This window comes from Crotalus tigris, unplaced genomic scaffold (genome assembly GCF_016545835.1).
Source record: "Crotalus tigris isolate CLP2741 ecotype Arizona unplaced genomic scaffold, ASM1654583v1 scf7180000017549.6302385, whole genome shotgun sequence".
NCBI classification, from domain to species: Eukaryota; Metazoa; Chordata; class Lepidosauria; order Squamata; family Viperidae; genus Crotalus; species Crotalus tigris.
The window spans coordinates 4,230,277-4,254,679 of record NW_024096467.1 but is presented as its reverse complement, the minus strand read 5'-3'; the positions used below and the strand labels follow the sequence as shown (position 1 = coordinate 4,254,679).

The following is a 24,403-nucleotide window of genomic DNA, read 5'->3' as shown; positions in this document are numbered from 1 at the left end:
CCAGCAATCCATTTACAGGGCAAGGAAATCTAGACCACCATGTGATGGCATCAAGACCATGTGTCTCCTTGCTGCCATCTAGTGGTACTTTCCTGTTTTCGCAGCTGACCATACAATTTAAAATCACATCATTTTTTTTTTAAAAAAAGCTAGGAAGTTTAAAAACAAGTATGAACCCTTTTGCACATGATATAAAATGCTTTTCTGAGTTCATCTATGTTGGGGATCTTCAGCAGACTTGGAAATGCAACCAATGAGAAAATGATGCGATTCTTCCTATGTATTTTCTTTTTTTAAGTGTGAAATTTCTTACTGAAGTATCTCGAGATTTTGTACTTTCATTTTTAATAAAAAGTTCAGAATTAATTGTGGATTCGTTTATTTTGTTGTCAGACCCCCTTTCATCTGAGCAAAACCCTCTGCAAGCTGTTCAGTAGCCTCCAGATGGGAATTCTTGGGAATTTTGCCAAAAAGGCTGAGAGCCATAATCTCCAGAAAGAGAAGGAAGTCATAGCATGGCAAAAAACCAGGAAGAATAATAAATGAAATAGAATAGGAATAGAGTAGAGTAGAAGGAATAGAATAGGATATGTAGGAGATAGAATAGAATAGAATTCTTTATTGGCCAAGTGTGATTGGACGCATAAAGAATTTGTCTCCGGTGCATAAACTCAGTATACATACAAACAACAAAGTGATAGGTCATAGATCATAAATCATAGTTTCAATCATTAATCATAAGATACAACAACAATGATAATCATAGATACTAATAGGAGAAGGTTATGGGAAAGATGAGATGAGAAGGATAATAGCAATAAAGCTTACTACATGGGTAAATATTTTTAGGCCTAAGAGTGCTGTGGGAATTAGGTGTTCAGAGTGATGGCATGGGGGTGGTGGTGGGGGAACTGTCTTGTCTAAATGTTTTGGCATGAAATGCCCGGGAGAAGTTGAAACAATTTGTGTCTAGGATGTGAGGGGTCTGTAGATAACTTCTCAGCCCTCTTTCTGGCTCGTAGTATACAGGTCCTCAATGGAAGGCAGGCTGGTAGTAATTGTTTGTTCTGCATTTCTGACTTGAAGTTTGTCCTGTCCTGTTTGGTTGCTGTGCCAAACAGGACAGTTATTAAGGTACAAATGACAGACTTAATTATTCCTCCATAGAACTGTTATCACCGGATCTTTGGCCAATGCATCACTTAACTGTTTTTGTGGTGGGCAAACAGGCAAACTGCAACAATGCATTACTGCAAAAAAAAATTTTTTTTTTAAATGCATAAGCCAAAATATTGACAGGCTGTTTCGAAGGCTGCTCAGTTTTTTCCATGTGTTTTTCCTTTCATGTTGCAAGCATGAAACAAAGTGCACACACACAAAAAAATCATTCAAAAGAAAATGATGGAAAACTAATAAATGATAAAATTATTTGTTATATTAATGGAATGAATGGAAGGAGGAAGAACACAAAAGGGAATAGGCATATTATTTGTGCTTGTTAAAGCTAAAACTGAATGTTAATATAAACCTTTGAATAAGCTGTATATTTAAAATATGAAATTGCAGGTAGTCCTCGACTTAACAACAGTGACCGAAGTTACAAAGGCACTGAAAAAAGTTACTTATGGCCATTTTTCACACTTAAGACCATTGTAGCCTCCCCATGGTCAGGTGATTTACATTTGGATGCTTGGCCACTGGCTCATATTTATGGGTTGCAGTGTCGTGGGGTCATGTGATCCCCTTTTGTGATCTGACAGGCAAAGTCTGAGGAAAAAACCACATTTCACTTAACCATGTTACTAATTTAACAACTGCAGAGGTTTACTTCACAACTGGCAAGAAAAGTCATAAAATGGGGCAAAACTCACTTAACAAATTTCTCACTTGGCTTAGCTCACATCAAAACTGCGTGCTTCTGGAGAAATAGGAAATCTATGCCAAAGAAAAACATTTGTGCCTTGGGATGGGGTGTGTGTGTGTGTGTGTGTGTGTGTAATAAGGAAAATGGCCCTTTCGAAATTGATCAATGGTTCTTAAATCCAGTCCTTAATGCTTAAATAATAGTCTTTTTCCAGCCTCAGTATAGTTCTCTTAGCTAATCTGTGTAACAGAAGGACTGCCATTTTGCCTCCCAACTTCAGTTTGTCGTAGCGTGTCCTCCATCTGCAGCCAGTGTTTTTGAAGTACCATCATGTTAGATAGGATGTCTTCACAACACAGACCAGCTGTTGAGAAATGCCTCAGGAAGTAACAGAAAGCAATGTCAAGAGCTATCAACTGTTTATCTTGTTCAGCTAAGAGGTTTGCAGTAAAATGAGGTGTTCTTTGGATTTGTATTCTTTTCCCAGCATCACAGTTTTGTTTTCTTAGCTCCATGCTGTGTAATACATTAAAAAAGGTTGGGGTGTAGAGGAATAGGATGGAAAATCTTGAGGGATAATTTCAGGGTGCACTGAGAGAATTACATTCCTAAGTGATCCTGTGTGCAGTATATAGAATAACAACAGGTGGAGGGGACCTTGGAGGTCCTCTAGTCCAATCCCTACTCAAGCAGGAGACCCTATAACCGTGGTGGTGAACCTATGGCACGCGTGCCACAGGTGGCACGCAGAGCCTTCTCTGGGCACACGCACCGTCGCTCCAATCCTAGGCCTTTCAGCTGGGTTTTATAAAACCTTTTCACTTTAGGCCTCCACCGCTGTGTGCAAAAAAAAAAAAAAAAAAAAGGTTCAATCTATCAATTTCAACTCCGAAAAAAAAAAACTATGCAAAGTTGGAATAGATTGATTGAACTTTTTAGTCCCACCCAGTCTGCTGTTAACACTGACCACTGCAGCCAGGGCCACCCAATGGGCCACACCCATCCGGCACCTGACGATACATAACTGGGTTTTGGGTTACAGTTTGGGCACTCTCTCTAAAAAGTTTGCCATCACTGCCCTATAACATTTCAGAGAAATGCTTGTCCAATCTTTTCTTAAAAACTTCCAGTGTTGGAGCACCCACAATTTCTGGAAGTAAGTCATTCCACTGATTAATTGTTCTGTCAGGAAATTTCTCCTTAGTTCTATGTTGCTTCTCTCCTTGATTAGTTTCCATCCATTGCTTCTTTTGCCTTTAGGTGCTTTGGAGAAGAGCTTGACTCCCTCTTTTTTGTGGCAGCCCCTTAAATATTGGAACACTGCTATCATGTCACTCAATAGTCTTTTTCATGAACTAAACATACCCAATTCCTGCAACCGTTCTTCATATATTTTAGCCTCCAATCCCCTAATGATCTTTGTTGCTCTTCTCTGTACTCTTTCTAGAGTCTCAACATCTGCTTTATATCATGGTGAGCAAAACTGGATGCAAATTTAAATAGATTTTTTTTTAAATTCTGAAATAGCCACCACTATTTCATTTCCCAGCGGTTCTGAACTCTTTCAATAAGTAAAGTTAATGTTGCATTGTCATTATAAAGGCATCAGTATCCATTTCTCATCATGGATATGGGAAAGGAATTGGCTATTATCTACCATTCCATCAACCCAGCATTTGCCTCATGGACATTACAATATTGTTTTACTGCATCCTCTTAAAAACATCACAGGTTCAAAATGGAGTGGAACATCAGAGAATGCTCTTACCGGTAGATTAGACAGCTGTGATACAGGTATTCTGTATGAAAATTCCATCAATAAATAGGGTCCAGGCAGAAAGCAAGAACCATGCCCCAGATCCTTTCTCTTAGCCAGCTAATGTACTTCTGTTCACTTGAGTCCAGACTTGGTTGCGCCTTGGCCATTGTCTTTAAATTTTAGCCAGCCCAAAAGAGGCTGGGAGGAACTTTTCCAGCTTCCTCCCTTTAATTTTTTTCCCTCTAGCAGATTAAAAAAAAAAGGATCAACAAGGATGCCATCATACATAGGAGCCAACAAGTCTATAGCACTCTTCCCCTTGTTTCTTTTTCATTTATCTCCTGTAGCAGTGATGGCAAACCTTTTAGAGACCAAGTGCCCAAACGCAACCCAAAACCCACTTACGCATCATCGGGTGCTGGGTGGGTGTGGCCCATTGGCTGGGTGTGGCCAATTGGGAGGGTGTGGCCCATTGGGTGGGCATGGCTGCAGTTGTAATGGCAGACTGGGTGAGACTAAAAAGTTCAATCAATCAATTCCAACTTTGCAAGATCTTTTTTTTCCCATAAGAAGTTGAAATTGACTTGATTGATTGAACCTTTTTTTTTTTTTTGCACACGGCAGCGGAGGCCTAAAGTGAAAAGGTTTTATAAAATCCAGCTGAAGGCCTAGGACTGGGGTGATGGCCTGCCTACCCACAGAGAGGGCTCTGAGTGCCGCCTCTGGCACCCATGCCATAGGTTCGCCACCACTGTCCTGTAGCATGAAGACTAAAACAGCTGTAGGGAGCCTCCATTTTTTGCAGAACTCTGTCACAAAAATCACAGGAGCCATTCAGACAACACATAATAGGGATTAATTTAGTCCTAAATCTCTTTAGAGCTAAGCAGTTGGGATAATTGATCCATTTTTCTTGTTCCCATTACATGCTTTCCCTCCAAAAGACCAATATGTGTGAGCTTGTGGAAAGTTGTTTATAGCTTATATTTAATATTCATACAATCTCTTTGCCTCAAGGATTAACTAGTAGACCTAAAATATGGAGCTGGTTCAATCAACTTGCCAGGTGGGAACAACCAACCAAGTAATACAAGCATTTGTCTTAAATTCTTATACTTTTGACAGGACAGTAGAAGGGGGTAATAAACTTTTCCCTATCTTGGCACCCTTTAGATATATTGGACAAATTTGAAATGTCCTAGTTAAATTGATTGACTGTTGAGAGAAAGACAATTCAGTCCACATTCATGATCTGCTCTCTCAATGCCAGTATTTCATCAGCACCTTCTGCATCTTTGTAGCCTAACAGAAATCTGGTAATCCAAAAATAAGGGAAGTCCTTTCTCCCCAGAGAAGGTGTAGCTTATACAACGCTACACTTCAGGGCTGCTAAAAAAGATTTCAGTTGTGCTGAATCAACATTTTCCCATTGTCCTAATAATGGGAGAGAGTAGGGACCAAGGAGTCTCATTTGGAGCTGTCCATGGTCCTGCCATCTCATGAACTATAGATTTTATTTCCCTTATAAGACAGTACAGTGTCTTAATTTGGCACTACCGGTATTAACTTCTGCACAGTTCAAATCACTATTGAATGGATGCCTGCCAGCTGCCAAAACCTACTGCTGATAACAGACTTTGATGTAGGCATTATCCCAGTAAGTAAGAGGTATGTGGTGAAATTGTGAGGGTAAACGATAAAAAGGCAAACTATTATTTGTAGGTCTCTGAGTATAATTCTAACCCTTAGAGATCCTGGCTGCAATTATCACACCGTTCCATTCAGTTGGAGGATGGGCTTTAAACAGAGAGTATGGCTCAGTGCCAGCACATTGCCTTCCCCCAAGAAGATATTAGGTGAAGTGAAAGCAGAGTGCTGATTGGAAGCTCTAATAATGAAGGCAAAGCTCAGATAATTGGGAACATATGGCCAAAAAAAAAGTCATTGGAAAGATCCTAATGTTTGGGGAAATCGAAGGCAATTAAAGAGGAGAGCAATTTAGTAAATCATAGTTTGCAATTGAAAACTTACAGGTCCACTGAATCCGCTAAAACCAACCCAATACAGACAGATTAGGACTTAATGCACCATGGAACTCAGCCAGTGGCAGAGCTCACCTAACACAGCTGCGTTTTCACTGTGCGCCAAACTTGGTTTGGTTTAACTTTGGCTCTGGGATTTAGCCTTTTCTTCGAACCTTGATCCGCTTAGTTAACTCATGGATCCGTAGATTTCGGGGACCAGGGAAAGGCGTTCAATCAAGTCGTCCGAATCAGGTCAGTCAAGTTGCTGATAACGGACCACGTCGTGAGGACGCGACCGCTCACGTGTTCTTTCCAAACACGCTTCCATTTATCCCGCCGCTGGGACTCTCACCATCGCCTCCCGATCCGACCCCTCCGCTCGTCCACTTGTTCGACAGAGAAGCGCATTGGTGGCCTTTTGTGTTGCGCGCTGGCCACCCTCACTTCCCCCGGGCGCTCCGGACCGGATCGGGGTCCTTGCTGGGGGGGGGGTGGGCATGGGGAGACTGCTGTGCCCGTCTGGGAGGGAGGCGGAGCGGAGCCGGGGCGCTGCAGGTGGGAGAGCCCTGTCGCCGCTGCAGAAGCTCCCGAAGGTCGATCCCTTGTGGGGACGATTCCATGCTCCGATGAGTCGCGCGCATGCATGGAAATAAGAGTAAAAATGATGATGATGATGATGATGATAGGCAGCTGCTTCGTTTTAACAGTCCTGTCCAGGAAAGAATTCCTTTTCCCCTTCCGATGCCTGAAGCCGCGCACTCTGCCCTCTCCGCAGCCGGGGATCAGCGGCGTCTTTGAAAGCTGGGACGGGGCTCCTTCCCCGGGGACGCGTAGCCAGCTGGGCGTGCCGGCCCTGCCTCTCCTCCGCTTCGCCTCGTTCCTGCTGTTCCGCCGTCGCCACGCGGGTAGAAGGAAAAAAGTTGGTCGTGGAAGTGGGCCAGGTAAGCCGGAGGGCGAGGGAGGGATCGTGGTGGTGGAGCTGCTGCAAGAAAGAGGGTCAGTCTTTCTTGTTTAGGGGACTCTCATTCCCCCCTCCCCATAATGGACCCCTTTGAAAAGCAGGAGGTTCCCTCCTGATCTTTTAGGTGCCTCCTACAGATGTCGTAGCTGCGGTTTAGAGGTAGAGGGTGTCTTGCCTAACAACAATATATTAATAGTGTTACTAGAATTATTAACGATACTGCCTAATAATAATAATAATAGATGGGAGGTTGGCATTTTCCCGTGTGCCCTGGAATTCTATAGCCATTGGAAGACTTATCCTGCCGAATGACAGTATTTTACTTTAATTTGTTTTGCTCTCCTGATTGGTGTGCGTAAAAAACAAAAATTAGAATATTTCATCAAAGGGGATTTGATCAAAGTGCTCAACAATAAAAAGAAAATAAAACAATGAGATTGGGACACATCCAAACAGAATTCAGTGGAGTAAGCCAGCATTTTGTCATTGCTCCAGACTGAGAGATTTTTTATTTTGATTGGTGATCTGCATCTGACTTGTGTAAGATGGATGGATGGATGGATGGATGGATGGATGGATGGATGGATGGACAAATTGTAAGATATGGTCCCTCCCCTCCTTTTAACACTTTTGGAAAATAAAAGCTCCACAGTTAATTTATAGCTATTATATTTCATCAGTTATGTTATATTTTATTGCATTTCATCATTTATTTGAAAAATACCATTTATTTGGACTGAAAGCATGTTAAACTAAATTTCTAGAATTTCTATCTTAGAAACTCCAGATATTTACTTTTTACTCTACTCTTGTTGAACAACAGACCATTTCTTCATAGAGCTTCATTTGTCTTAGGTAAAATTTATCTGTGTAAAAATGGTGCAGGTTAGGCTAGGTTAAGAGAATAAAACTGAATTCATACAACTAAGTCAATGAAAGAATAAATAATTGGTCTTTTTAAATTTGTCCATTGTCATTCTTGAGTTATTTTATTGTAGACTTTTTAGGAGTTTAATACTTAATGTAATAGATTAGAAAAGGGGTTTCTTGTGTTGTCTGAAATATACAGATTGAGTTTGACTGGTCAACTAAGTCTGATTTCACTGCATAATAATTGATTCTTACCTGAACTGATGCCTTCCAGATGTGTTGGCACTTTAAATTCACAGGTTAAGCTTCTCTTATACCACAGTGACCTTTAATAATCCAGGTAAATAATGCAAAAGAATGCCTGTTGGTGGAAAAGGTTTCACAAATACTTTGATGTCAGAAGTGGAAGTGATATTGACACAAAGGGTCACATTGGCTAAAGGGATGGAAGTAGAAGCTCAGCCTGGTTTCTTTCAGAGTGTTGTTTCTATATTCCTACATGCACATTTTTTAGTCAGTGACTGCAGCCTCTCTCCAAAAAGGGATGTGAGCAAGTCCCTCTGGAGAGAAGAATCACACCTTTTCAAAGTAGACATTCCCATTTTCAGCAGCCCTTCTTCTACCAAGAGAACTCCAGTGATGAAATAGACACGTGAACCAGCTCATGATTAATGCAGAAGCAAAACAATGAATATCATAGATGAGTTACTTTGTTAGAGAAAGCTGAATCTCATGAAAGGACTGGAAAGTTTTTATGTTAGTTTCCTCTTTCTCCTCCCCCTCCAATCCATGTCTTGCTTATCTGGCATGTTTGTTTTCATTTAGCATATCTCAAGTTCTGTTTCCTGCCACCATCAGAGCACTGCTTCCTTCTTCTCAGATATGAGGAGCAGCTGATGTAGTCCTTTCAGATCATCAAACACTGACTGAATGCATAACAAAGGCAACTTACAGCTCATCATGGATTATGACAACAACACAGAAACTGATGATTCATATTTGTTCCCTGCACCTCTCCTCACAGGTGTCACTGTGACTTGTTTGTTCTTCTTCATGATTGGAATTTCAGGAAACATGACGACGATGCTGGTGGTCTTCAAGTTCCGGGATATGAGGACAACCACCAACTTGTACCTCTCCAGCATGGCTTTCTCAGATTTCTTGATCTTCCTTTGCATGCCCCTAGACCTCTTCCGCCTCTGGCAGTATCGGCCCTGGAATTTTGGGGATCTTCTCTGCAAGCTCTTCCAATTTGTTAGCGAGTGTTGTACCTACTCAACCATACTCAGCATCACAGCCCTGAGCGCGGAGAGATATTTTGCTGTCTGCTTTCCACTCAGAGCCAAGGCGGTGATCACCAAGAGCAAAGTCAAGCTCCTTATCCTTGTGCTCTGGGTGATATCTTTTGTCAGTGCTGGGCCCATCTTCGTTCTGGTTGGAGTTGAGCACGAGAATGGGACAAATCCTTTGGATACCAATGAATGTCGTATCACAGAGTATGCCATTCATTCAGGGTTGCTGACCATTATGGTTTGGACCTCTAGTGTCTTCTTTTTCCTGCCGGTTTTTTGCTTGACAGTTCTCTACAGCCTCATTGTGAGAAAGCTTTGGAAGCGAAAGAAGAAAAACATTGGGCCAAAAGCCTCCATCAGGGACAAGTACAACAGACAAACAATAAAAATGCTAGGTAAGGTACCTGATATACTTTTCCCAAGACAAGCCTGCTTTTTCTGTGAATTCAAGATGTGAGGTCCATAGTATTGTCTATTGAACCAATTAAAAGTCAGGTTGAAACATGCAACATTTTAAGTAACATGTCCTTCAGATTAGATTTAAGAAGAGACTGGACAGCCACTTGTCTGAAATGGTATAGGCTCTCCTGCTTGAGCAGCGGGTTGGATTAGAAGACTTTCAAGGTCCCTTCCAACTCTATTCTGATTGATTGATTGATTGATTAAGAATGCTATGTAACTTAAAACAGCTTATGTAGCCTTGCATTCTTTAGCAAATTACATTATAGAATAGCTATACTAGCTATGCATGTCTCATTGGTATATAATGAAAAGTTTGATTCTTCCTCAATGATTCTCCAGATTGTTATTTGATCAAGAGGTCCTGATCTAGAACATATCCATTTGGATATGTGGACTGGACTGATCAGAAAGTTCCATTCAGCTTTAGCTTCCCTGCCTCCAGGTGTGGTTGAGTTATTATGATGGATTAGAAGTGAGGACATTCAGCTTCAACTCCATCCTCGGCCATGGAAGTTCACTGGATGACTGTGAACCAGCCATTCACTCTCTGCCCATCCTAACTCACAAGGCTGTTGCTGTGGTCGATGCAAAAATTGGTGGAGGTATGCTGTTTTGAGCTACTGGAGGAAAAGCATGATATTCATATAATAAATAAATAACTTTAAAAGTGTACCCATTTTGAACTGAACTGACATGGTCATAAAACATAAATAACCTGAGGACATGATCTGAACACCTAGAAAAATGAAATGATTGCCTCTGGGCTCTTGCAAGGTGTACTTTTTCACTGTCCTCAATCAATAGGTTAGGCTAGGTCAAATAATCTGTTTGGTTCCTCATGCAGATGGTGAGATGCTTCAGGCTCTGATGATTACATTTCTCCCTGCTGTGACTTTCCAACATCTTTGAAATAACTAGGAAAGGCTTGCAGATTTAACGGGCTTTCTAGCCTTCTGCAATATATGGAGTCATAATTTTACCAAATTGTGACTGAGCCATACCTAACCTAGGTTAAAGCTATCAAGTTTAATGTCTTAGTTATGAATATCCATTGGATCTATAATGATCAGGTTGAATATTGTATTGGATAGATTTTTAAGTCAGTCTTGCATATAGCATTGCTGATCAAAAATGATGGTCAGAATCTACAAATTTATTTTCCCTTAGGAAAACTGATACAAGACAGTTTGATAGACCAGATTGCACTTTGAAGCTTGAGTGAGGAAATCCATCATGCCTGAAAGGTGCAGTTTTCTGCTTGGGAACATGTGACAAAGAGTAATGTGATAACTTGCTTCCAGATACCCATTAGACTGGATTGCATCCAATAAGAGATTCATGTTTAATAAACATTACAAAGAGTTAAACATATAACACTGGCAGAAATAAAAATAATCATTTTTCATGTATTTAATAGCTTTTTCCTTTGGTCACATTAAAAATATTTACATTTTGGAAGCAGCCTTTGCAAAGACTTGTGGAGTGCAAATTTGACACTTCTGCTACTTGCTATTGAAGGAAAATGAACATATCGTAAAGAATAATAGAGCTGGAAAGTTAACACTATTGTCATAATCCTGTACACTACTAAAAATAAGCTTTATAGAATACAGGGAGACTCACTTGCGTAGTCACAATCATCATTCAGGAATGAACTGCTTTGGACTCAGTGGGAGCATCTGCATAGTGGCGTCAAAAGGCCAATCCATGATTGTATGGTCAAAGCCTCACCCTTTTCATGTGCAACACATGTAAAAGGGGGGCAGTCCTTTGATTGCATGACCATCACATAGACTTCTTGGACCCCCTCCCCCAATAGATGCCTCTGTGAATTGGGAAGGCAGTTGTTCAGTAGATGAATTTTTATGATTGTTGACAAATGTTTTTGTCAGGAAGACCAAAGAGAAGTTGACCAAGCATCAATAAAAGTCTTTATTAGGACTTATCTTGTGATAAGGGTGGTGAAGTATACTTTGCCTGTATTGTGTTTGCTGATAGCAGCTCAGAGGTCCTGTTTCAAAACTGGGGAACTTGGAAGCAGCCCCTGCCCTGTAGACTACTGAAGATCTGACAGTCCCCATCATTTTAATTTTATTGATTCAGGACTTTGCCTTGTCTCAACGCACTGGAGTAGAGTGTGGTCAAAGATATGAATGAAATAGGTTACATCAGTGAAGTATGGTTGCAGCACTAGATTTTGGTTTTATTGAGGTTTTGTTTATTTTTATGGTTTTATATATAGCTTTTATTGTTAGGTTGTCAGCTGCTCATAGTTTGGTTTTAAGATGGGTAGCTTTACAAAGTTTTTAAGTAAATAAATGTCTAACTCTAACTGGTTATGCAAATGCATCTCCTAGGACAGGGGTAGGCAACCTTGGCTCTTTTATGACTCATGGACTTCAACTCCCAGAATTCCTGAGCCAGCATGGCTGGCTCAGGAATTCTGGGAGTTGAAGTCCACAAGTCATAAAAGAGCCAAGGTTGCCTACCCCTGTACTTAGGACTTTGCTTGAGCTGGTTAAGCACATTGTGTGAAACAGCCATCCTATTAGATTAAGAAAAAAATGTTTCACAAGTTGCAAGAAAGGTGGTTGGGGGAAAGAAAAAGGAATGGTCTTTCTGTATTGCTATAGAAAATCATTGATTTTACATACTGCAATAAAAGGGATTGGGCTTTTACCCCCCCCCTTTTATTGTTTGTTTAAAAAATTATAATTGCCTCTCAACTCCAGAAATAGTTATTGATCCTGTTTTCTCCCAAACTCTTTACCTGCGATCCAAAGAGGAGGTAATAGCTACAAAAAGCGTCAATTTGTAATAATTTTATGGTTTTAGTCAGTCTTGTTTCTTTTGGTGGAACAACTGTACATCTCTGAATTTTATTTTTTGGTTAAGTGGGAAAAAAAATATCCTAGAGCAGTTTATGACTAAAGTTCTGACTGCTGCCTTTCAATCGACATAATTTGCTCTCAGTTGCCATCCCCCCCCCCAGAATTCAAGGCTGTCTCCCAGCTCTGATTTCTTTTCAGAAGAACATTCAACATAGACATGACAATTTGGTTTCCCCCAATAAATCACAATTGAAGTTACAATAAAGCTCTGTGGTGTTTTATTGGGCTGTGCCAATAAGCATGTAGCAATTTGAGAGGACAATCAGGCTAGTATTTTAAGATGTTATAAGATTATCATCTTTTAACACAGGGGTCTCCAACCAACCGGTCCATGGACCGGCACCAGTCTGCAGCATGCCAGAAACTGGGCCGCACAAACAAGCAAATCCACATCCACGGGATGCAGGCAGCACAAAGAAACCACACACTCTCCGGACCACAGAAAAATCTCTCTCCATGGAACCCATCCCTGGTGCCCAAAAGGTTGGGGGCTGCTGTAACATCTTAAAATAATGACCTGATTTTTGATAGATAGGCTTTCAAGGAAAGAACAGAGGAGACATTGACTTTAGTATGCAGAATGGGTGAATGCTGAAGTGTTCAGGATCAGAGAAGAACCGATGTACAACAATGGCTCAAGGAGTTTTAAAGCTGTTTTGCTCTAGGATCCAGCCAAACCAATCCTTGATTATGCCCCAACAGCTGCTTTGACTCATCACAGAAGAAACAATGGCTCTTTTCAGTTGTTCAGGTTAGAGTAGCTCAGTTGAACAGTGTAGCTTGATTCAATCAGAACAGAGCTGGAAAGGGCCTTGGAGGAAACCCTATACCATTTCAGACAGGTGACTGTCCATGACTGTCCAATCTTTTCTTAAAAACCTCCAGTGATGAAGCATCTGCAACGTCTGAAGACAAGCTGTTCCAATGGTTAATTGTTCTCACTGTTAGGAAGTGTCTCCTTAATTCCAGGTTGCTTCTCTCCTTGATTAGTTTCCATCCAGTGTTTCTTGTCTTGCCTTCTAGTGCTTTGGAAAATAAATTGACCCCCCCTCTTCTTTGTGGTAGTCTCTCAAATACTGGAATACTGCTCTCATGTCACCCCTAGTCTTTCTTTTCTCTATAATAGACATACTCAATTCCTGTAACTGTTCTTCTTATGTTTTTGTCTCCAGGCCTTTAATCATCTTAGCTGCTCTTCTTTGCACTTTTTCCAAAGTCTCAACATCTTTTTCCAAAGTCAGCCAGTTACAAATCCATCTGGTGATGAGGCTATCTATCCCACATTTTTCTAGTTTACCAAGAAGTATGTTGTGGTCTACTTTGTTGAAAGCTTTGCTGAAGTCTCAGTGTGCTATGTCCACAGCATTTCGCTGGTCTACTAATTTAGTCACTTTGACAAAGAATTAAATAAGATTGGTTTGGGATTCAAACAGGTTTATTTATTTATGTATTTATTAGCAATATTTAGCTATAGTTTGTTCCAGTTTAGTAGACTCCAGGATCCAACAAAATCTAGAGAAGTGCACTAAAAATATATGAGGAGAATAAAAACCAACAATTAACAACAATATCCAAGGCAATTTTCAATTAATTTAAGGGGCATATACCCCCTAAAATAGTGCTACTTTGGTTTCTTTTTGAAATGATGATGATGATGATGATGATGATGATGATGATAATAATAAAGTTGGAAGGGACCTTGAGGTCATCTAGTCCAACCCCCTGCTCAGGCAGGAAACCCTATCCCATTTCAGACAAATGGCTGTCCAGTCTCTTCTTAAAAATTTCCAGTGTTGGAGCATTCACCGCTTCTGGAGGCAGGTTGTTCCACTGGTTAATTGTTCTGTCAGGAAGTTTCTTCTTAGTTCTAGGTTGCTTCTCTCCTTGATTATTTTCCATCCGTTATTTCTTGTCCTGCCAGCAGGTGCTTTGGATAATAGCTTGACTCCCTCTTCTTTGTGGCAGCCCCTGAGATATTGGAACAGTGCTATCATGTCCCCACTCGTCCTTCTCTTCATTAAATTAGACATACCCAATTCCAGCAGCTATTTCTTATACTGTATGCTTTAGCCTCCAGTCCCCTAATCATCTTTGTTGCTCTTCTCTGTACTCTTTCTAGAATCTCAACATCTTTTTTACATCATGGTGACCAAAACTGGATGCAGTATTCCAAGTGTGGCCTTACCAAGGCATTGTAAAGTGGTATTAATACTTCACGTGATCTTGATTCTGTCCCTCTGTTAATGCAGCCTAGCACTGTGTTGGCTTTTTTGGCAGCTGCAGCACACTGCTGGCTCATATTTAAATGATTGTCCACTAGGACTGCCTGTTTGTAGTTTTAACCTATTTGTTGTGATTTTCCCCTTTGGAAAATGGAGAATAGGTCCATTTCTTTTGTAGAACAGCTCTTCAGATTTTAAAGACTGCCATCATATTTCCCTTCAATAATCTCTTAGTAGGCTAAAACTAACCAAACTTTTAGCCATTTCTCATCAGGCTTATTTTGCAGATCTTTCACTACTTGAGATTTAACCCCCTTTTCCCACAAGGCTGACTTCAAACATTTTGGGCCAACAGGCAAATGATGTTTCCTCTGTTAATAACCCACTTATTTTGGCATTCAGGCAGAAAATCCCAGGACATCTTCATTGTTGAAAGTGAGACTGTAGTAATAAATTAAGGAATTAAGGGAGTAATAAATTAAGGAACTCAAAGATGAAGACTTGTTTATCCTCCCAAAAGTTCACTGAGTGATGAATACTTGCTGCTTTTCTATAAAAGTTGCCTTGGGTAGAGATATCCAAGTTGGGTAGAGATATTACAGTGAAGAAAATGGCAGGTTTATTTTTTGATTGCTTATTCCCATCATCACTAGGAAAGGTAATGTCTTCAGACCACTGATATGCCCTCCAATGTTACGTCAGTAGAAGAACGGTATGGCTATATCCAGAAAGTCACCAGGAACCCAGCTTGATTTGAAGATGACTTTAATGTATTTTATATGGCTTCAAGGAACAAAAGGGTTGAGGATATATCTTACATATTTACCAGATTTATGTCCTGCTTTTATTTCAATTGCTCATGACAGCTTATATCAAGATCTCATCCATAGGAGTTGTTTGGGCAGAGAGAGAGAGAGTGATTCAATTGTTCAACGAAATGTCTATGTAGAGGATGGGTTTAAATCTGGGTCTTCCTAATATAACCACTACACTACATTGATTTCTATAACCCTGGCTGAGGAATTCTGGGAGTTGAAGTCCATGAATCATAAAAGGGTTGAGTTTGAAGACCCCTGTTATAACCAATGAATCATGTGGGTCCATGGCAAGTCCTAAAAGTTGATCATCTCCTTACTCTTTGCCCTGATTTATAACCCACCTTTTTATTTTCAGTAACTAAAATCACAGTTGTACCCCAAACGATATCATCTCCTTTTTTGTTTCCGGTTGGAATTGTTATCAGATCATCGATCTATGAAGCCCATTAGCATTGACATAGAAACGTCTACCACAGACAAGATACACATTTGAAAACTTCCATGGTCTTCCTGAGAAATAATTCCATCTGTGTTTACCTATGTTCTGTGGTAGGACCCCCCCAAGGGAAATTAATTTCTCAGAGGAATATAAGAACAACCTCCTAGTTCAGACCGAAGTCTGTATCCTGCTTTTCACAGGAACCAGATTTCTGTGAAAAACCTGGTGGTCAACAATATCCTGCCCGTGATTCTTGAAGTAATATATTGATACTTTAGCTTGTAGCTGTCTTTCAACTTATTTTCCACCAGTGAGTGGCAACCACTAGTGATCTCACTTATGATAGTAATAGTAATAGTAGTAAAGTTGGAAGGGACCTTGAAGGTCATCTAGTCCAACCCCCTGCTCGGGCAGGAAACCCTACACCATTTCAGACAAGTGGCTGTCCAATCTCTTCTTAAAAACTTCCAGTGTTGGAGCATTTACTGCTTCTGGAGGCAGGCTGTTCCACTGATTAATTGTTCTCACTGTCAGGAAGTTTCTCCTTAGTTCTAGGTTGCTTCTCTCTTGATTAGTTTCCACCCATTGCTTCTTGTCCTGCCCTCAGGTGCCTTGGAAAATAGCTTAATTCCCTCTTCTTTATGGCAGCCCCTGAGATATTGGAATACTGCTATCATGTCCCCCCTTGTCCTTCTCTTCGTTAAACTAGACATACCCAATTCTAGCAACTGTTCCTTATATGTTTTAGCCTCCAGTCCCCTAATCATCTTTGTTGCTCTTCTCTGTACTCTTACACAAGGTGATTCTATACTTGGTGAATAATAATACCTTTTGCTTGTCAAGAGCGTTGACTTCCAGTATTATGTGTTTGAGCACTTGAAGATAATTTAGGTTTCCCTTTCTCATTTTCTCCGTTCTCTGCATAATTTTATGCACTTGCACTCCTACATTATTTTTCTTTACTAAATCTCCCTTCTAAATCTGATTCTAAATAGTCCCAAATCCAGTTGAAATCAGTGAAATAACTTAATGCGTGTCAATTCATAAACAAGACTTAGATGCAACTGAGATTTTTTTTTTTTTTTAAAAAAAAAGGTTGTATACCATGGACCATAGGCAGTGGTGGGATTCAAATATGCGAACAACCGGTTCTCTGTGTGGATGCTGCTTCTGGAAGTCCATTCTGGGCTTGGACAACAAAAAATTAGCTACTGGTTCTGCCAAAGTGGTGAGAACTGGCTGAATCCCACCACTGACCATAGGTACCCAGTTTATATGTACCAGGACTATATGAGCTTCTTCTTTCTATTGTATAATAATAATAATAATAGTAATAATAATAATAATAATGTTGGAAGGGACCTTGGAAGTCATCTAGTCCAACCCCCTGCTCAGGGAGGAAACCCTATACCAGTGATGGCGAACCTTTTAGAGACCAGGTGCCCAAACTGCAACACAAAACCCACTTATGCATTGTCAGGTGCCGGGTGGGTGTGGCCCACTGGGTGGGCGTGACCCATTGGGTGGGCGTGACCCATTGGGTGGGCATGGCTGCGGTGGTAATGGCAGACTGGTGGGACTAAAAAGTTCAATCAATCAATTCCAACTTTGCAAGATCTTTTTTTTCCCCGCAAGAAGTTGAAATTGACTGATTGATTGAACCTTTTTTTTTTTTGCACACGGCGGCGGAGGCCTAAAGTGAAAAGGTTTTATAAAACCCAGCTGAAGGCCTAGGACTGGGGCGACGGCGCACGTGCCCACAGAGAGGGCTCTGAGTGCCGCCTCTGGTACCCGTGCCACAGGTTTGCCACCACTGCCCTATACCATTTTAGACAAATGGCTGTCCAGTCTCTTCTTAAAAACTTCCAGTGTTGGAGCATTCACCACTTCTGGAGGCAGGTTGTTCCACTGGTTAATTGTTCTGTCAGGAAGTTTCTTCTTAGTTCTAGGTTGCTTCTCTCCTTGATTAGTTTCCATCCGTTGCTTCTTGTCCTGCCTTCAGGCGCCTTGGAAAATAGCTTGATTCCCTCTTCTTTGTGTCAACCCCTGAGATATTGGAACACTGCTATCATATCCCCCCTCGTCCTTCTCTTCATTAAACTAGACATACCCAATTCCAGCAACCTTTCCTTGTATGCTTTAGCCTCCAGTCCCCTAATCATTTTTGTTGCTCTTCTCTGTACTCTTTCTAGGATCTCAACATCTTTTTTACATCATGGTGACCAAAACTGGATGCAGTATTCCAAGTGTGGCCTTACCAAGGCATTGTAAAGTGGTATTAATACTTCACGTGATCTTGATTCTATCCCTCTGTTAATGCAGTCTAGCACTGTCTTGGCCTTTTTGGCGGCTGCAGCACACTGCTGGCTCATATTTAAGTGATTGTCCACTAGGACTCCAAGGTCCCTCTCACAGTTACTACTATTGAGCAAGGTACCTCCTATACTCTTTGGATACCTGGGGAAGTTGTTGTAAAGAATGAGGCATTGACTGTCCAGAGTTGCTTGGTACATGAGATGATGGTAGAGGAGCAATTAGATCATAGGGCTTTGCTTGCAAATGAGCAACCAAGTAGTGTCAGTTCTTTTGGGGTCTTGAGTAGAAATATTGCTGGGGAATGACATGAAACATTGGTTTTGATAACGTATCAGGAACAAGAGTCAGGATTTCAAATCTGTGAACATGTAGATTACAGCATGCTTCTTTTGTGCCCCTCTGTCTCATCTATTCAAAGAGAGTTTGTGTACTTTAAAATTTTGGAGACACGGTGTAAGTAGAAAATGATAAAGTGGACATCTTTTGCATAAAGCCGACAAAAATTTGAGAGATGATCAGCTGCCCAAGGCCATAAAACCATACAAAATAAATAGTAGGTTCTGTACAAGGCTTATGGGTGAGAGATGAAGAAAGGGAGACGCCAACATTGGTTTCTCTTTCCATCTTTCTCCAATGGTCTCTTGTTCTGGTCACAGTTCTCTTGATGTGATGAACAACAAGGAACAGCTGGAAGACATTCGTTGCAGGAAGAATACCGTATATTCCGACGTATAAGATGACTTTTGAGAGCGTCGAAACAGCCTCTGAACTCGGCGGTCGTCTTATATGCCGAGTCGTCTTATACGCCTGAAATAAGGTAGTTTCTGGTGTATAAGACAACTTTTTAGGCATGCGACTCGGCGTCGATCGTCTTATACGCCGGAAATAACGTAGTTTCCGGCGTATAAGACGACTTTCTAGGCATGCATCTCGGCGTCGATCGTCTTATATGCCGGAAATACCGGTAGTTTCCGGCATATAAGATGACTTTCTAGGCATGCGACTCGGCGTCGATCGTCTTGCGACCTGGCGTCGAACTAGGGGGGTCATCTTATATGCCGGGTTGCCCTATACGCCTGAATATACGGTAGTTGAAGCATTCCTTTTCCCCTACTTCTTCTTCCAAGATGGATAGTCCAGATTCCCATCTCCCATATAGCTTGGTTTTCTTTCCTCTGTGCCTTGAGACTTGAATTAAAAGGAGAACTCTTAGCAAATATTTTAATTCACTTTCATATGCACTTGCCATTTCTCTTTCTCTTTCTCCTTTTTTAAACTAGCGGTGGTGGTTTTGGCTTTTGTCCTCTGCTGGCTGCCCTTCTACCTAGGACGTTATCTCTTTTCCAAATCCTTCGAGGTTGAATCCCTGGATATTGCCGTTATCAGCCAATACTGCAATGTAGTCTCCTTCGTTCTCTTCTACCTAAGTGCTGCCATCAACCCAATCCTGTACAACATCATGTCGAAGAAATACCGAAAAGCAGCTTACAGGCTCTTTGGAAGGAAGCCACCGAGGAAGAAAAAGGTTTTGGTGATGAAGGAGAGAAGATGCCAGACCTGGACAGAGCCCAGAGTCAGAGCAATGTGACCGCAGAGGTTGGACTGAGGTGTCACGTAAAGCCACTAGAGAAGGGGAAAGGTGTTCAGGTTGGCTAAAAAAAAGTATTTCCTTCTTTCCATGATTGGGAGGGCTTGCAATTGAAAACTCAGGTATGGTAATGAAAAGGAGTAAAAAAAAAATGGAGAGCTGTGAGAAATATTATGACAGATGTTCTGTGTAAATATATTCATCAGCAGTGGATGAAACAGCTATCCTTTTGAATCATTTCCAGTGCCTATGATTCTATGCATAAAGATGGAAATTGAGGTGTCTTATGTCTATAAAGCACAAATGTGAACTAACAGAGCCTGTCTTTATGCTATGCAGCCCAGCATGGGGAGGAACTAGCTGTGATGCAGAAACTCATTGAAAAGGTTTCCCCGTCAGGTGGGATCTTTATGTATTTTGTATTGGGTAAAGGAAGGAATGTCATCAAAAGCAAGGAAACTTCCCTTTCCTATGTAAGCAAAAAGACCTTGATAGAGGCCAGAAAAGATGGTTTCCTTCATCCCTATGGAACAGTATGCACAAGCCTGCTATGGGTTGCTTGCCACCTCATCAGTGGGACAATCAAGTTGTAGTAGATCAGGAACCTTTCTGCAAAAGGGGTCCAGAGACAGGAATGTGGTGGTCCTGGAGATAGAGAGACCCAGTAGAAGGTATCCTTTTCTGGTCAATATCTGTCAGTTAGAAGACATGTAACATGGCATACAGAGAAAGTAGTGCCCTAAGGAGCAGCTGTGCCAATCAATAGGTGATTGAGCTCTGGCCACATCTGGTCAACTGTAATTCAAACCTAAGATGCCCAGAATGGAAGTGGTAGGGGACTTTGACAGACATTAAAAAAACCTTTCTGCCTTGTTTTGAAAATGCCAAAACACAGCTTTGCACATATCAATTATCAGAGGGACATTGAGAAATTCAAATGATGGTTGACGTACAACTTTCATTTTGTAGCAAGCATATACTCATCTATTTTACATACAACTGCTGGAATGCTCTTCTTTAGAGAGCTTCTGCCTTCAAGTCTAACATAGGAAGAGAATACTAAATCTATTTTTTAAAAAAGTAGCACCAGAGAGAATGCTAGCTCATTTGCATTCTTAAAAAAAAAGTGAATGGTAGATGGTACATTTAATTATGTGTCCCAGGATAATGTTGCAGGATCCAATCTGGGCTAGTCACCAGGACCAGAGGTTTAGTCTTCCAAGCTTTTTGGACTCATGCTAGAGCCCATCCTCAGGGAACTTCTCTCTAGCAGACGTGTGTGTGTGTGTGTGTGTGTGTGTGTGTGTGTGTGTGTGTGTGTCTAGCAGTGTGTGAAATGTCTGCTACACAGAAGTTCCCTGAGGATGGGTCCAACACAAGCCCAAAAGCTTGGAAAACTAAATCTCTGATCCTGGTGACAAACCCAGGTTGAATTCTGCAACATTTAGTTATATTTATAGTCACATCTACTTGCTCAATTAAAAAAAAAACCAGGTAAATGGGTATTCCTGATTAATAAACACAAGTATATGGACTTACGGTTCATTGTGGAATAGCTTTCAGCAAACACTGAAAATTTACGGTAATTAAGTTGACCTAATAAGACATCTACTAGTTTGTTTTTTTAAAAAAATATGGATGTCTGCTTCATGCAACAGATTACTCTGATGAATATGCCTATGGGAATGGCTTATATATTAATGTGGTGGGTGGAAGTTATTTGGACATACTGTACGTGTGCAGTGGCAGGATCAAGAATCTATGCTGTAACGGGTAAGAAAACCAGATGAATTGTTTGCAATCGAGGATAACAATGTTAATTTGGGTCACCCCAGTTATAGGATGTTTGGTTGAGTTATGACAACAATTCAAACTTATAAAGTTTGGGCTGAAGCTGCCTTATAAATGTGGAGTACAATTGCTAGAGCTTTATAACAGGAATGGGACGGAGTTATTATTTTTGCTGTTCAATATGGGCTCAACTCTACCAAACATTATTTGAGAAATACTTTGTGAATTTTGGAAGTTCATTTTTCAAAAAGAACCTGGCACGACTAAACATTTCTGTTCTCAAAATGATTTTGCAAGCAGAAGCCTAAGCTTCAAAAGGGTGTCTAAGGTAAGATGTGGAACCAAACTATACTATGCTCATCAATGCTATACAGAAGCACAAGAGAATGAGTCTCTCCAAAATCATTTCATCAAGACTTCATTAATGGGACCATGGAATGTGGTATTTGTTGTCAGTTGGGTCTACCTTCTGAGATAAAGTTCCTATAATTAGATGCAGATTTCTGTCCAAAGACATGTCTTCACCTTGAAAGTATATTTGCCTCTGAGTAGGCATTTACTTTGAGGTTCAAACTAAGTTTAATCTCAGCTGCACAAATTCAGGTGGCCATTAGATGGCAACATGGTTTGGGGAGTTGTATGTCTTTGCTGCTATCTAATGGTTGCCTAGATTTTTACAACCCCAATGTGACAGTCCTAATATATGTCCAGATGTCCTTTGAAGGGGAATCTTGGGAAAAAGTTAAGCAGTAAATCCTTGAATTCAACTTATATTTAAAAGGGTATACAAATAGTCCTTGACTTACAACCATTTGTTCAGTCACTAAACAGTTACAGCATCAATGAACAAAATGACTTGACCCGGGTCCAAAGTTACAGCCATTGCAATGCCCCCAGGGGTGCTTCAACTTGCCTCGATCTGCCTATTGCCTCCATCTATGTCCTTTTGGACCCATGCCAACCAAAATGACCTTCAGCTGACAAAGCAAATGTGGCCTGACCTTTTGTATCAAGAAGCCCCTTTGTGTTGTGAACTTGCTGGTACACCATGGATCTGTGGATGCTCTTCCTAATATGCTACGGATCTGGAGTTGCTTCTTGCTTGCTTGCTTCTGCTTATAGGTGCTCTGAGGTGGGCTGGGCTTTCAGGTGTGAAGGAGCTTCTCAGTGTGAAGGGCTAGGCTGGGCATGCCTCATCAGCAGTGGGTGCAAGAAGACGGTGGTGATCTGCTGGGGTGGCATAGCAAAGGGTGGCAGGAGGCCAAAAGAGCATAGATGAAGGGAAAAGATGAATGTAATGAGTTGAAACCAGTTCCTAAAGCTTGGAGCTGGAATGGCTTGGATTAGGATACTTTATTTTTATTTTTTATCACATTCCAAAACACCCATCTCTTTCATAGAGGTCATTACTTGCAAAACGATCTGCGATGCTCAATTAATAGCAATGGGGAATGCCAGAAATGCTGTCACTAAGGAAGTGACATCTCTCTTTATGATTGCATCGCTTAGCGGTGGAAATTCTGATCTTAATTGTGGCCGTAAGTCAAGAACCCTCTGTAGTGTTTAAGTTTGCACAGATACAGCAAGCAAGATAGGTCCACAAAATTTAATCCTTCCAAGCACATAGGTATACAAGTATTTGGTTCTATTTAAATTATTGACTCAATGTGACTTTTATTTCCAGCTGTTATGTTCATGATCTCAGGGCTTTAAAATATGAAATCTGAACCAGTATATGTATTTCATGTATTTGTAAAACCTGGTACTTTATTTTTCATACCGTTTTCTGTAAAATCCATGGGCCTAATCTCCAGATTGTATCATTATGATTTTTCTGTTCAAAAGAATTGGTTGTGTCAAATTTGAGAAGATGAGACTGTTCAAGACAAGCACTGTGCTCCATTTATTCTGGATATGATTTGTGGTTTGCTTTTGTTTGCTGCTCTTCAAAACATTAAACTTTGGGCTGCTTCTGTACAAATGTTACACTGGAATTTATTCTCAAGTCTCTGTTGTGTGTCTGGTGAAGGCTTTGTATAGACTTTAAATCAGGGGTCTTCAAACTTGGCCCTTTTATGACTTGTGGACTTCAATTCCCAGAATTCCTCAGCCAATGTGCCTGGCTGAGGAATTCTGAGAGTTGAAGTCATAAAAGTTTGAAGACCCCTGCTTTAAATGGATGATGAGGAATGGAAATTATTACAATGGATCAGCTTTTCTTGCTCTAGAGATGATTTAAAAAAAAATAACAATAGTTTACACAAAGAAAGAAAAATCATCCAAGCAAACAATATACAGCATTATACAAAAAGCAATATGATTAAATACAAACATGGAGCTTTTTGTGCTCTCTTAGCATGGCTTGCTTTCTTGCAGACATTTCATTACTCAACCAGATAATATTGTGACCGAAAACCAAGAACACCACAGTTCAATCCCGAGCTATAGATATTTCCTTTTGTTGGAAAAAGTAAATGGTCTGAAAGTTGTTTAGAATTTCCATATAGTATAAATACAGGTAGTCCTCAACTTACGACCACAACTGAGCCCAAATTTCTGTTGCTGAGACAGTTGTTAAGGGAGTTTTGCTCCATTTTAAGACCTTTCTTGCCGCAGTTGTTAAGTGAATCACTGCATATGCTATGTTAGTAACATGGATGGTTGTTAAGTGAATCTGGCTTCCCTATTGACTTTGCTTGTCAGAAGGTCACAAAAGATGATCACACACCCCAGGACACTGCAACTGTCATAAATATGAGTCAGTTGCCAAGTGTTTGAATAATAATCACATGACTATGAGGATGCTGCAATGATCGTTCATGTAAAAAAGGATCATAAGTCATTTACTCCACTGCTTTTGTAACAGTCACTAAACAAACTGTTGTAAGTCAAAGACTACCTGTATTTATCAACACAACTAATAGGTTACACCAATTGTTACTAACATAATAAATATAATCTATCCCAAAGTGATGAAAAGTCTTATTCTTGCTGCTGAAATTTATCAAACTATTTATTACAATAGTTGTGATTGTAATAAAACTGCGAGAGGGTGTAGGCATAACAATTACATGGAGAAAATAATTCTTTATAACGCCCAATATGC

At 40.6% G+C, this 24,403-nt stretch overlaps 1 protein-coding gene across 1 annotated transcript; it reads left to right on the top strand.

The window, feature by feature from the left end:
- The first annotated feature begins 5,218 nt into the window (after window positions 1-5,218).
- On the top strand, window positions 5,219-20,730 carry GHSR (growth hormone secretagogue receptor). Its single transcript, XM_039338179.1, has 3 exons — window positions 5,219-6,588; window positions 8,304-9,165; window positions 19,199-20,730. Exons 2-3 carry the CDS (start codon window positions 8,409-8,411, stop codon window positions 19,504-19,506), a joined length of 1,065 nt encoding a protein of 354 aa, XP_039194113.1. The 5' UTR covers window positions 5,219-6,588; window positions 8,304-8,408; the 3' UTR covers window positions 19,507-20,730.
- The last annotated feature ends 3,673 nt before the right edge of the window (window positions 20,731-24,403 follow it).